This window comes from Bufo bufo, chromosome 6 (assembly GCF_905171765.1).
Source record: "Bufo bufo chromosome 6, aBufBuf1.1, whole genome shotgun sequence".
Classification (NCBI taxonomy): Eukaryota; Metazoa; Chordata; class Amphibia; order Anura; family Bufonidae; genus Bufo; species Bufo bufo.
In genome coordinates this window covers 26,099,871-26,114,802 of record NC_053394.1, presented here as the reverse complement: position 1 = coordinate 26,114,802, position 14,932 = coordinate 26,099,871, and the positions used below count along the sequence as shown (strand labels likewise).

Sequence of the window (14,932 nt, the reverse complement as noted above, 5' to 3'; positions counted from 1 at the left end):
CTCCTGCTGTAAGATCTTGCGCGTGCGCACAGGGCTCTGCCTGATGCACCCGTGCGGACTTCTCGATTTGGCTTCTTAAAGCGAAGTGCGCATGCGCCGACACTTCGCTCAACCCAGGTATGACCTGCACTCTGGCGCCAGCCTCTCAGAGCCCTGTGCGCACGCGCGATATCTTACAGCAGGAGGAGGGGGGAGGGAGGGAGAGCGAGAGGCAGCACAGAGGATTAGGAGGCGGCGCAGAAGTCTGAAAAAAGGCGGCGCTGGGCACGAACGGCGGTGGGTGCGGCGGGCACCTTGCATCCCTTGACATCCCCTTGGGCACCTTATTTCTTTGAGTGACAGGTTAGTAAAACCTGTTTTTTAGCAAAATAAGGCTACGGATCACATTTATAAGCCCACATTAGGAATCCTGATGAGGCCCTGAACATCAGCATATGTTTAGCTGACAGGGGTGAAACCTGGTGACAGAATCCCTTTAAGGTGGCCATGCACATGAGATAGAACAAATAATGTTGTATAATTGATTGTGCAAGGCTGAACCTGATGGATAAAATTCTTGATTTATTGAACACTTGAACAGTATTTCCTGAAATCTCTTCATTTGGGTCGTGCCAAGCCTGCACTTTTTATGCAAACTGTCTGTATTTTTGTACACTTGAAGTGTCTGTTCCAAGCTGCTTTCAGTGTCCTGTAGAGATGCAAAGTCCATAATAAAGCATAAGGAATTCTTGAGAAAAGCATATGTGGTGACCTCATCGAATGGAAATCACCTTAGGAACTTTAAATTATAATTGTTCTTTTGACCTTGATATTATTATGAGGAAGTCCATATTGACTACTGTGGTGTCCATCAATCCTGAAAGATCATACAGGCACCTCATGTGTGGAAAGGTGTGTATGCAGACCCCACTACTGTTCCACATCCTGGGTATTATCCAGGAGCCCAAAAACAACTCCAATATCTCCAATTGGAGACATCTGAGATCTGTGGCCGTAGTATGCAAAGTAGGAGCTTCCTACCTCTTTTTTGGGGAATGAGAGCTTGCCCAAATTGTTGCTGTACTGTATAGGGAGAAAGGGATGACCAGATGACACTTCCACCACTTCACAAATCATGAGGGCAGCGAATTTTAGAGAAGGATTGTCTTAATTGTCCTATTTAGTGTATATCAAGCTTTGAAACCAATTCATTTGCACCATTTAAATGGATGTTACAGCAAATACATATCTTTATAATAAAAATTCTATGTTACACTAATTGTCAAAAAATGCACCAAGAAGGAGTTGTTGGAACAGAATGAAATTTTCTATGTGTGAAAGTAATAATAATAAATCAAAGTGATCACAATATTGGGGAAAATTGTACAATTGAAAGGAGGCTCTGGGACCCTGCTGGGTGCCTCTAGCCGGGATACAAGATGAGATACGGCCTCTAGCCTCAAAACAAGATGGGATACAGCCTCTAACTTTGATACCAGATGAGATACAGCCTCTAGCCTGGATACAAGTTGAGATACGGCCTGTAGCCTGGATAAAAGATGAGATACGGCCTCTAGCTCCAAATACAAGATGAGATATGACCTCTAGCCTGCATACAACATGAGATACGGCCTCTAGCCAGGATTCAAGATGAGATATGACCTCTAGCCTGGATACAAGATGAGATACGACTTCTAGCCAGGATTCAAGATGAGATACGGCCTCTAGCCTGGATACAAGATGAGATACAGCCTCTAGCCTGGATACAAGATGAGATACGGCCTCTAGCCCCAGATACAAGATATGACCTCTAGCCTGGATACAAGATGAGATACAACCTTTAGCCTGGATACAAGATGAGATATGACCTCTAGCCTGGATACAAGATGAGATATGACCTCTAGCCTGGATACAAGATGAGATATGGCCTCTAGCCTGGATACAAGATGAGATATGACCTTTAGCCTGGATAAAAGATGAGATATGACCTCTAGCCTGGATACAAGATAAGATACGACCTCTAGCCTGGATACAAGATGAGATACCACCTCTAGCATGGATACAAGATGAGATCTGACATCTAGCCTGGATACAAGATGAGATATGACCTCTAGCCTGGATACAAGATGAGATACGACCTCTAGCCTGGATACAAGATGAAATACGACCTCTAGCCGGGATACAAGATGAGATACAGCCTCTCGCCTAGACACAAGATGAGATATGGCCTCTGGCCTGGATACAAGATGAAATACAGTTGGGCATGGAAGCATGCAGGTTCCGTATGGTATCCTGTGGCACATTTGCCCATAGGTTGCTGAAGCTGGAATCACAGCAGGTCCCATAAATGCTGAATTGGTAATAAATCTGGTGACCAGGCAGCCAAGGAAGTGTTTTAATCTGGTGGAGACCCTTCCTGGAAAACCCTTTGTGTATGCGGGCGAGCATTATCCTGCTGAAAAATGCCAGTTGTAAGCCCTGCCATGAGAGGAACACTTTTGGTAGCAGAATGTCCTGCACATATCACTGAGATGGTAGTGTCCCCCATATCACTATTGGGGGGGAAAGAATGTCGTATGCGACGGCTCCCCAGATCATCACACCAGTAGTTGAGGAAGTGTGTCACTCCACAGCAAAGGCAGAATTGAAGTGTTCACCATGAAGCCTCCATACTCGAACCCGACCATCGTCAGATCCCAAACAGAACCTGGATTAATCACCAAAGACGATAAGGTTCTAGTCTGGAGCTTTCCAAGCTTCTTGTTCACGACACGGCTGAAAAAGAAGGTGGCTTTGGCTGGCTGTCAATAGCAGGACACATAATGGGAGCCATGACACCACATTTCCTCCTGCTAAGCTCCTGGAAATGGTCTGGGAAGAGACAGGGGTGTGTAATGAAGGGGCCATGGTGGACATTAACCCTGCAGAATCTACCCTTGCTGTCAGTGGATCAAACAATCCTCTCTACTGGTGGTCTGTCTGGGCCATCTGGAGCCTGTTCACTGTGTGTCCATGCCCTTACATAACCACTCTTCCCAAACCTCCTAACAGCTTGGTCAGAACGGCCAAGATGGCGGGCAGTTCATTGAAACGACCACCCTCCTTCTCTCAGTCCATCGATGCCCCCCTCTCAAAGTCTGTGTACTGGGCAAAATGTCTTCTAGTGTGTTGTAGAGGCATATCTAGCAGTCGATGATCTCTCACCAAGAGATACACTACCCAAAAGTAGCCTCTGAGAGCTTATTTATAGTGCAACGGTGGAAGCACTTGTGCGCCCTCTTGTGGTAAGACCCAGTGTCTAATCAATTTGTCATGATTTTCAGGATCTCTGCTTGCTCTCATTCAACAGAAACCTTCACTGGAACTAAAGTGGATAAAACCTGGTTATGTGATGGGCGCCCAGGCGCACTGATCGGCACAGTTATCAGCGCTGTATCATTTGGAGCACCTGTGTGAACCACCCCCCTTCCTGCGTATTATATATATACGTAGTATTTAGGATGCTAAGACATACAGCTGTTAAACACATCTTATATCATTTTGTGGAATCACATTTTAAGAATACATTTTTAAGAAAATTCTAGTTTTCTCTTTAGCGTCATGTAGCCTAGGGGCGCTAGCTCCTGTTTCCTGAGCCAAAATCGCTCCACCCTTGCCGTAAATGGGTTCCAGCGGACTGATGCTTCTCTCCTGTGGAAACGTGTAATGGGAGCTAATTTTTTGAAGAAGCAGGTGTGCTCAGTGCCAGAGGGGATTTACAAGTTCACGCAGCTTGGTGGCAAGAGAATTTTAAGAGTGTGAATATATTTTTGCAAAAAAAAGAAAAAACAATAGCCAACTTTTGACTCAACACAGGAAATATAAACTCTGCATCACGTGTCGTGTTAGATTAAGATTCCTGGTGAACCTTGTGATCAGAGAGGAAAACGGGATGCCTGGTGTGCTGTGCTCTACTGAACCCTACGTAGCGTGGGACAGACAGGTCAGGCTCTAGACTATCGATGACAGCTCGGTTTGATCCATGTCCACCATTCCTGTGCATAGACGACATAAAAGACAATATCCTGTCCTGGTCTCCTAGTGCAGGCAGAGGGGAGGGCTCCTGCTGCCGCTGGTAGCCTAACAGACAGGTGTGACCTAAAGTTTCTGCAAAAGAGAGGGGAAGGGGGGAGTATGACAGATTTCCTAGGACACATATGAATTATTTAGATATTACTTCCTGCAATATAAGACAGGATAAATTCATAGGACAGGAAGAGATTGGAGGAGGATTTTTTATGTCTATTTTTATACGTTTTTGTGTATTTTCAAATTGAGTTTGGTGCAGTATTGCAGTAACTGTCCTTATCACAATTTTTTGGGCTCCCCCTAAAATACACAGAAAAGTTATACGTTCTGAAGAGAAACCAGAGTATATATACACAGAAAAGTTAGCCAAACCCGGCAGTGCCCGTCACTTTGAATTTCCCAGCCTGGCCCTATTGTTCTCAGGGAAGCGGCTCAGGCAGGGGGCCGAGTCTCCTTAAAGAGACCAATGCTGTAGGAAGAGAACCGTCTCTCCAGCGCCACCTATTGGAAGTGGCTCCCTATGAGTCATGATCCCACTTTCCAACACACCTTGGGATTAGACAAGGGAATATAGCTGGATATTGACTCATAGGGAGCCACTTCCAATAGGTGGCGCTGGTGAGATAGTTCTCTTTCATAGGAGATACCTCTTTGCATTCTCACAGAAGGTAAGTTGCCACCAGAGGTGTCTAGCAGTGGCTTAGTCCTCTCTCTGCATTGAGGACACATGCATTCTCAGCCAGACTGAGTATGCATGTGAATGGGGGCCTCAGGAAGAACCCATGTTTCTGTGTTATTACCTGCATTTCATCGTTTTTTATTTTTATTTTTTGTATTTTGACAGGGATGGAGCCGCCAAGCTTAACATTTACTATGAAGAAATGAACTACAAAAGCATCGAGGAATCTGCAACCCTTAATGTGAGTCGACAGAAAGTCTACAAAAAAAAATAAAAAATATGAGAGCGCATGGCGGTCGGATGTCAGCTGTAAGAAGCGAGTGTCTGCTTTGCTCCTAGGAGAAGATATTTCTGCAGACACAGCACCTGGCGGAGCTCGTATGGCAGCACACAGAGGTTGTGTATCTCTGTACCAGGGAAGGGCATTACCATACACCCTCTGTGCACACGGCAGTGTCATGTGCATGAGCTGTAGAGATAAGAAAAACAAAATCACACAAAAAAAAAATTCTGCCAGTTAAAACCAGATAGCTACACAGTTTTTATTTTCTGATTGTAGATTTTTTAAATTCTATTTTCAGAACATGATTATGGGGGGCGGCCACGTTGCCTGAGCCGTATTGAATAGAGTTTAGAGATATTTTTTACGGCAGCCTCATGGGCCATAGAAACAATGGACAGGAGGGGACCCCATTGACTTCTATGGTGGAGTTTTCTAGGCACTGGCGCAGAGGTCAGGAGGGAGCAGATAAGCTGTGATATTACCTATCGTGAACGATGAATCCCGTGTTATCTATATATAGAGGTGATAGCTTTCATTGTAATCCTGTCTGTGATGATAATGTGATGACTGCTGAAAAGTGATCTGTACAGACTAAGAAGTGGCGCCTATTATTAGGCTTAGTGGTCAGTATGAAAACTGCCGGATTTTACATTATATAAAGGTGATATCTGTTATTGTAATCATGCCTGTAATGATAATGAGATGACTGCTGAAAAGTAATCTGTACAGGCTAAGAAGTGGTGCCTATCATTAGGCTTAGTGGCCAGTATGAAAATTGCAGGTTTTTACATTATACAAGGTAACAGCGGCTCACCCCAGACACTCCCCCACGGGTCCACCCACACCCAGAAGGTAAAATGCTAAATGTATATACGGCTGGAGGGCACTCAATTATCTGGGAACACTGATGTAAGGTATAGATATCCACATTTATTATAAAAAAAACTATCATAAAACTGACATAAAACTAAGCATGCATATGATCAACACCTAATTAGGCAATAAAAACATAGACAGCGTGAACAAACAGTAAAAACGACAAATAACAATGGTGGCCGCAAATATTGGTGCGAACACTATATCCTGATCGGAACGTGGGCTCAGTCCCAGATGGGCAGTCAGAGTCCAGCAGCGACACCCTGGTGGGTGTGATATTGTGTTGGTCCGTAAATTTGACCGCACTTAATTTCTATACGCAATATAGTTGTAGTGTATAGATGAGCACACAGCCCCGTGGGGCAGAGTACATTGCCCCTCTTCTTGTGCTGGGTAATGGCGCTGAGGAAGGGGCTTGATCCCTGAAACGCGTCCGGTTTAAGACAGCAATTTTCTTTCAAGTCCCCGAGGTGCCGATACCAAAAGGCAGCATATTATATTTATATAGAGGTAATACCTGTTATTGTAATCATGCCTGTAATGATAATATTATTAGGCTTAGTGGCCAGTGTGAAAATTGCAGGATGTTGAGTTATTTTTTTTGTTAAAGGGGTTCTGCAGTTTGTTAAAACTGATGATCTATCCTCTGGATAGATCATCAGCATCTGATCGGCGGGGGTCCGACACCCGGGACCCCCGCCGATCAGCTGTTTGAGAAGTCAGCGGCGCTCCAGGGTGTCGGACCCCCACCGATCAGATGCTGATGATCTATCCAGAGGATAGATCATCAGTTTAAACAAACTGCAGAACCCCTTTAAATAGATACTGACATGGAAAAAATAAAATAAAAAAAATCATCAACATTTCTTTAAATATAAGCTTAACATAAAAACATGACTTAAACAATGTCATTTTCTGATGTCACATTCCCTTTAAGTCTGTGTTATGCTGGGAACAACCAATTGCACTGCCCATTGAGGTTGTCACCCAGCTTTGTGCATATGTGTTTTTTATGCAGAATCACTACCTCCCTTGACCTTACTGCTCTGTATGTGTCAGTCTTCACTGTAAGTCTGGGATTCTATTCTTGAGCCAGAAGGTCCAGTATGAACACTGTTTAACTCGCATCCAGATAGGAGAACGTTTTACACTTATATACAGGAAAGTAAATGTTAGAGGTCGCTTGTTAGGTATTTCTGGCGGAAGCACTGGCTTTGTGTACACACAATAGTAAGTGGAGGTACTTTCTGAATGTGGTTCTTCTCCTCCTTCTACCTCCTCTTCCATCACTAAAAACAAAATCTAATAAAAGGACAAAGTAACGACGTCTATGGAATGCATGAAGGTCCTGGACGCCCCAGTGCTAAACTTTTAACTATGTCCCACAAATGTAATTGAGAGCCCTGTAGACAGTGAGGGCCCCATAAACATCAGAGCTCAGGTGTGCCACTGCAGAATGCCTCTGATAATAGGCAGCGTGTTCTCTGCAGACAGAAAAGTTTATGTTTGCACTTTGAAGTTTTGAAAAATTCTCCTGTTCCTACCTGGAATGGAAACCATCAACAAGCAGGGTAGATGCTGTTGATGGATCTGATTATTTTTTTTTTTATTAGGTGCATGATAAAGTGATTCTGGTTACAAGGTGAGTCTGACGGGATAATATACACCTCAATACTTCTTGCAGCCCTGATTATTAAAGGGGTTGTTCACCCCAGACTCAAGGCGATAATCATATTTACCCAATCCATGGCACTGGATTGCGACACCATCGCAGGCTCTGCAGCCTCCAGGTCTTCACGCACCAACATCTAGTTTGATGCCAGGTCACATGACTGCTGCGACCAGTCATTGGCGGCACCAGTTACGTGACCTGGCATCACACCATATGTTTATGTGGGGAGATGTGGAACCTACAGAACTGGTAGGACAGCCATGAAGCCAGAACCCAGTGACATGACGCATGGGTGAAACGTGACTGTTGTGGCCAGTCATTGGCTGGAGTGGTCACGTGGCTCCACGTCAAACCGGATGTTGATGTAGGGAGACCTGGAACCTACAGAGGCAGTGGTGCAGCGATGGAGCCAGGTTCAGGCTAGGGAAAGGGCTGTAGAAAAGGTCCCCAGGGGTGAACAACCCCCTTTATTCCACATTATAGGTGATAAATGTTTGATTGCTGGGGGCCCACTGCATGAGAACTGGAAAATTCACACTCTCAGCCATGAGAAGTGGTGGTCTACACATCTTCCGGTTGCCGCTTTGTAAGACAGAATGCGGTCACTAATTGACGAAAAAGACTTCAAACCTACATAGTACATTATAATAACCAGTTAAATGTACACTGTTCATTACATAGGACCTTGTCATCCATGCACACTGGTATAAATATGGGTTATGATGAGCTGCACTTCCTGGTCGGGACGTCAAACCATTTGCATAACCTTATTGCACAGGAGGAAGGGACAAAATTATGGAAGGGTAAACACTGGGAGCAGGCGGGGGATTGGTTTGGACTGAGGACATTGACTATGATTTGCATGCAGCAGGTCGGATAACCTGTTCTCCTTGAACCTGGGAAGTGACTGCCCATAACTCATTATCTAGGACTTGATCTGCTGCTGTTTTTCTGCACCCGTCTCTTTCTCTCCTTCTCTCTAGAGATCTAGTTTAATAAACACCAATATACATGGGGAAAAGACAACACCATCCGGACATTACCCCAAGATAAGTTACACAAAAAAGACCAATCCGGATAGAAAATAATAAATACCTTTATTCATACATAATTCATAAAATACAGCTTAAAATGAGTTGGTGGTGCAGACGCACATAAGGCAGTGAAATGCCCTCACGGGAGATAACAAACAGTATATGGGCCAAAATATAGGTCGGTCATACATAAATAGGGTATAAAGCCACCACATAAAGTTTCACAAGATTATCACATAAAGTGCCAAGTGCCTCACCACGAATGGATAGATAATCCCGACCTCCTAGATCCCCACATGGTCACATAGGTATACCTACAAGTAAAATCTGTGTCTCCCGTGTCCTGACTTCATCAGGGGGTAGTGCACTACCCCCTGATGAAGCGTTGAGCGAAATGCGCGGGGATAAAGATTTTACTTGTAGGCATACCTATGTGACCATGTGGGGATCTAGGAGGTCGGGATTATCTATCCATTCGTGGTGAGGCACTTGGCACTTTATGTGATGATCTTGTGAAACTTTATGTGGTGGTTTTATACCCTATTTATGTATGACCGACCTATATTTTGGCACATATACTGTTTGTTATCTCCTGTGAGGGCATTTCACTGCCTTATGTGCGTCTGCACCACCAACTGATTTTAAGCTGTATTTTATGAATTATGTATGAATAAAGGTATTTTTTATTTTCTATCCGGATTGGCCTTTTTTGTGTAACAGATCTGGTTCATTGCAAACTACTTTACCAAGAAGGTTTGCCATGTAGGTACCTAGAAAAGTGTCATCCAGGTCCAATGGCATCTCCTGCCTCCTGTTGAACCATGTCTCTGATGATGCACGGTAAAAGTAAAAGAAATTGCTGCAGAGGTTTTTAACACCTAATTTCAATGTCCTGAAAACAACATAAAAAGAATATCCTTCTGAGATATAATGAGATCTGGGTTGTCTCGCTTTGACCCTGACCTGACATCAATAGGTTTTTGGTCTGGTGTTAGGTTCTCCTTTTTATTCAACATCTCTGCAACCACAAGATCTTTAAGTTGCATCCTCTTACTCGTGTGACGGCCTCGAGATCTGCATGTGACAAGGATTTCCGGCAGACTCAACTGATCCTAGCTCAAACCACTCCACCTATAGTGAAGATCCTTTAGCTTGGCACATTATGGTGCAGAAACTAGTGCCATGCCAGAGTAATAGGTATTGAGTTGATATTACGACTAGGTGAGTGGGTGGTGGGTTTTGGGAAATTCTTAGTGGTTCATTGTGACCTTCAGCGCTGCACATATTACACATACATGTATACCGATGTAGGGCAGGCACTCATTCTTGGTGCTTAGTCATGCTAGCGTTTCCCCCACCCTATGACATGTGAGCCCACCATCTGCTCCTTGCTTCCCAATGTCTAGAGGATGGAAGGACAACAAGACCAGGTCCTACCTCCTTCGTTGCTTAGAGTTCTTTGTATGTTCATCCACGGCAAAAGAGGATGGGGCACAGTTGAGACCCTTTCCTCATGTAATAGCTTTGCCTGGGGCTATTGTGCCACATGCATGTCCAAGCTTCTACATACAGAGAAGGACACATGATCTCAACCTTGAAGGATTCTCCTACTCCCATCCCACCTGGTGAAGAGTGGCTGAAGACTTGACAACCACTGTTCTGAGCATGTATTTTACTAACAATGATTGTCACCACCCCTCCCCCACAATGTCGGCAGGAACAGGTAAACAAAGTCCAGGCCAGGCCAGCATTATGGGCGTAGGACCTGGGCATCATTTGTCTTTGCTGAAGAGGGTTCCACCGATGTCCTGCCTGTGACCACTAATAATATTAATTATATAGCCATATTATTTAGATAAAGTGCACTTGTATTAGAAGATTTTATGTATGAAATGGTTATATGGTGGCTGTATGCTGGTGTTACTTGAGCATTATATGGAGGTTTTTACTTATGCATAGTGTGACGCCGCATCTTTGTATACTACGTTAGCACTGTATAGCGTTTTCATCAAGGGGGTCGTCTCACTTCAGCAAGTAGCATTTATTCATGTAGAGAAAGTTAATACAAGCCACTTACTAGTGTACTGTTATTATCCATATTGCTTCCTGTGCTGGCTGGATTCATTTTTCCATCCCATTATACACTGCTCGTTTCCATGGTTACAGACCACACTCAAATCTATCAGTGGTGGTCGTGCTTGCACACTATAGGAAAAAGCATCAGCCTCTCTGGTGGCAGGGACCATGGGAGCTCACATAGGCTAGTTCTTTTTCCTATATTGTGCAAGCACGGCCACCGATGCTGGATTGCAGGGTGGTCTGTAACCATGGAAACAAGCAGTGTATAATGTGATGGAAAAATGAATCCAGCCACCAAAGGAAGCAATATGGATGACAGCATATTAGTAAGTTGCTTGTTTTAACTTTCTTTACATGATAAATGCCACTTACTGAAGTGAGACAACCCCTTTAAGGCAGCAGTACAGAAGTGTTATTTGGCTACCATACTGTAGATGGACCGGACTGGCAAAGAAGCCCACAATCAAGCCATTGAGTGTGCTGCATGTCATACAACGTTCTGACCTTGGCTGGCATCAGGACCTGTGTGTAGGCCGGGGCCTCGAGAGATGAGTAAAGAGGGGCAAGTGAATATTGTGGGTTGAGGTCTGGGGGCTGAATGAATTTTGAGTTATGATCTGGGGTCTGAACTAATTTAGGAGCTGATTCAGGATGTGAATTTATCTAAGGGTTTGCTTTGGTGTTGTCACGGACAGGTGCCAGGAGATCAGTAAGACTGGCAACACGTGGTTTGATCTGATAGGTTTCTTGTGGATCAAATTGTGTCTGTGTTGTTTCTGGCAATGACCACACTCCTTGCCTCAGGTGTTGTTAATGTGGTCATTTAACCAATTTATTGTGGCTTCTCCCACCATGCTGTTCGGTTTATAGCTTCAGTCTTGTTGTGGATTGCTGGTGTGTGGATCTCGGCGAGTTCCTGTGCTTCCATAGCCATTTGAAGTTGTGTCTCCTCCCCCTGTTGTTTATTGCTGGGGTTTTCTTGTGTTGTTCTTTTCCCTGCCATTTGTGTTTAGGCCTGAGGGAGACTCCTGTTCATCCTACTATTTGGAGGAACAGGTTGTCTCTTGTCCTGACATTAGTACCAGGGTCCTACAGGGTGAGTTAGGACTTTAGGTTCCTGTGTAAGAACTCACCTACCCCTGGGGTCAGTTCATACTTGCAGTCAGTCAGGACTTTGATTAGGGTTTCTCTAGGAGGTGACCTGCTCCTTTCCCTAGTTACCAGGCCTTTTCCCCTCCCACACCTAAGAGTGACAGGTGTCTGGTTTTGGGTCTGAATTAGTATTTATTTTCTAGTACATTTATTTATCAGTAAATGTATTTCACTTGTTTCAGCCTTGTCCCTCTGTTTTAAAAGAAAATTAATTTGCAGGGATTCCCAAATGTTAGAAAGTATACTATGTCTATGTGTCCACTGTATAACAATACACCAATGGGGATCCTAACAGAAAATACCTGAAAGGACACAATCCAACATTAGGATGACTTTGGTCCTAGCAGGGGACCTTCTCTATAACTGTACAGCAATAGGCACTTGCCTATTCTGCCTAAATGATAAGTAGAAACCTGTTGTATACCTGAACTCACATAGACACAAAATGATCTCAAGGTACAAAACTTACAAGAAGCGTCATAAAGCGATCCTTTATCGGGGAAGAAAGTTTGATTTTCTTGTTTAAATAAAGAGCTTTCAAAATTCTGTTAATCATTATCAGTCAGTTCACAGAGGACTGTGGACATCAATGAGGTCATTTAGCAGAAGCAAATAAAAATTAAAATTCAGACCTGAGAACCTGTCACGATGACATGAAATAGATGTCTCTTAACACAAATATGTGAGATTTGTCCTCAACTTCTGCCTGGGGCAGTCAAAGTGGGGCAGTTACTAATCCTATACAACCTAATCATTGAATACATAAGAACTGGAGCAGCTGGTGAAGCCACGGGGTATAGAATATTTTACATGATAGTTAGGAACATCCGATAATCCTTCACCTGTAGTCCTGAAGATGCCAGATGATCAGAATGTTCCTATACCAGGAGTATACATCCGGTGCAAGGAAAACTTGACTCCATATTTATCCTTTTATTTTTTAAATGATGGCTAAAATTATTGTCCTATAATTTTCTAAATGTTAACCAACCACGGTCAAAAACCTGCATGTGTCAATGAACTGCTCTAAATTGCAAATCTACCTAGCATTCTGAAATATTAATGACTCCCTTCTTTCCTTCTACTCAGATGGTAATGCTTTTATCTTTGATGGGAAGCCAGTGGAGTCTTTGGTTCGGCTCTTCAGTCCTTTCGGTGGTGGAGATGATGGAGTTGGTCTTTGATGTCATCGCCATTGGCTCGATCATCCTTGCTCATCGTTACTACACCCAAAGTAACAGGTCCGTGGAAGAGACAGGAAGAGTGCCGGCACCCGACCCTTCCTATGGACATATGGAACGGCAAAGCACCCAGATGCCGCACAATGTCCCCTCACACAGCCAAATGAGAGTCGTAGCTGATATCACTCCTCCACCGACCTACGATAGCCTCGACCTGAGGTCTGTGGGAGGAGAATCATCTCGTAATTCCAGCCTTCGTAGTCATGGTTCCTATGTTAGAGAGGCTGGATGGAGGGATGAATAAGACAAGATAAGAACAAGATGGTAGAAATAGAATCGAATCAGTCTATAAATGAGTGGGGGAAGCGGATAACCAAGGTTATTAGGATGTGGGAAATTATAATGACAGTGACCACACTTCTACAGCTTGACCTCATTTATCTTTGTGTTCATCAATTTGATTAAAACAAATTTCATGTTAAAATGTTCATTTCCTGCCAGTAAACTGAAGATGATTTTAAAAAAGCACAGAGCTGAGCAGCCAAGTATGGATAGCAGGGTTGAGAGTTGTATAAAATGTCTTTTTGTGGGAACTAAAAGTAAATTTACTGCATTATCTTAAAGGGAGTAAATCAATCTGAAAAACATTATTTAATAATAAAATAAAATTATTATTTTATTCAAAAATATCAGTAATATATGTGACTATGTGCAACTTTGTAATATATCTTATCATGGAAAAGAGCTACGGTATATTCCGCCCCTTCCAGTAACCTGCACTTCTCCCTCTGTATAAGGAGTAAAAAGAAATAGAATTCAAGGAGAAGGGAATGCAGCTGCATTTTCTTTCTGCTGTGTCTCTGAGACTTAACGCTGTGAAGGGGAGGAGGAGCAAAATTTAGGAATATCTAACTGGCTGCGAGGGCTCAGCGCTACACTAGAATCACCCAAGCAATAGCCTATTCACAAAGCAGCATCGGGAAAGTTAAAATATAGGCTGAGGGTTTTGGGAAAATTTATAATTTAAGAAAACAAATCAATAAATAAGAAAATTCTTTCTCTAGTTCTATGGATTCACTTGAATTATTTTGCTGAGCAAATAATGAAAAGCAATTAAGGGGATTTTCCAGGAGTAAAATACTGAAGACCTATTGTCAGGATCTGTGTGGGTCCGACTTCTGGCACCTTCGCTGATCAGCTGTTTGAAGAGGCTCACCAAAGCGCCATGGTCTCATCACAGCATTTAAAGTACGGTGCCGTGCATTGCATAGTGACTGCGCTTGGTATTGCAGCCCAGGCTCATTCATTTGAATAGGACTGCACTTCTCATAGACCATGTGACTGATGAACGTGACGTCGCTGGACTAGGAAGAAGTTGCAGCGTTTATCTGCGGCCTCTTAAAATAGCTGATGCCCGAAGCCATACCCCCACTGATCAGATATTAATGGCCTATCCTGAGAATAGGTCATCAATATTTTACTCCCAGAAAACCCTTTTAAAGTGCAAAAGGAAACTATCATTGGGATTGCACCACCTTCAAGTCATTATATACTTTTACCTTGAAGGCCCCCCCCCCCACCGTATAACAGATACCAGGTATAATCAGGCTCAAAAAATACAGAATAGGAATGTATTATTTACCTATTTGATCCATTCGGTGTTCATATAATACTGCCACTTAGTAACGAAGTGATACCTCAATACAGTTTTCAAAAAATACTATTCTACATTATACTGATAATACTAGAATACCGTGCTAATGCCAAAATAATAACATACAGTTCTTAAATCATATCACCAGAAAGCTCCAACATAATAATGCCATAAAGTGCCAATTTAATACCGCCATTCAGTGTTAAAATAAACAGCTCTAGAATACTGTGTGATTTCAGTGTTTATCTGGAATAGTAAATAAGTGAAATGGATTG

At 43.3% G+C, this 14,932-nt stretch overlaps 1 protein-coding gene across 1 annotated transcript in view; it reads left to right on the top strand.

The window, feature by feature from the left end:
* Nucleotides 1-14,599, top strand: part of SCNN1A (sodium channel epithelial 1 subunit alpha) — a 118,959-nt gene extending 104,360 nt beyond the window's left edge. The window contains exons 12-13 of the mRNA XM_040435594.1: nucleotides 4,892-4,967; nucleotides 12,912-14,599. Coding sequence (XP_040291528.1) covers nucleotides 4,892-4,967; nucleotides 12,912-13,307 — 472 coding nt within the window. The 3' untranslated portion in view covers nucleotides 13,308-14,599. The remainder of the gene's footprint in view (nucleotides 1-4,891; nucleotides 4,968-12,911) is intronic.
* Nucleotides 14,600-14,932: the final 333 nt, after the last annotated feature.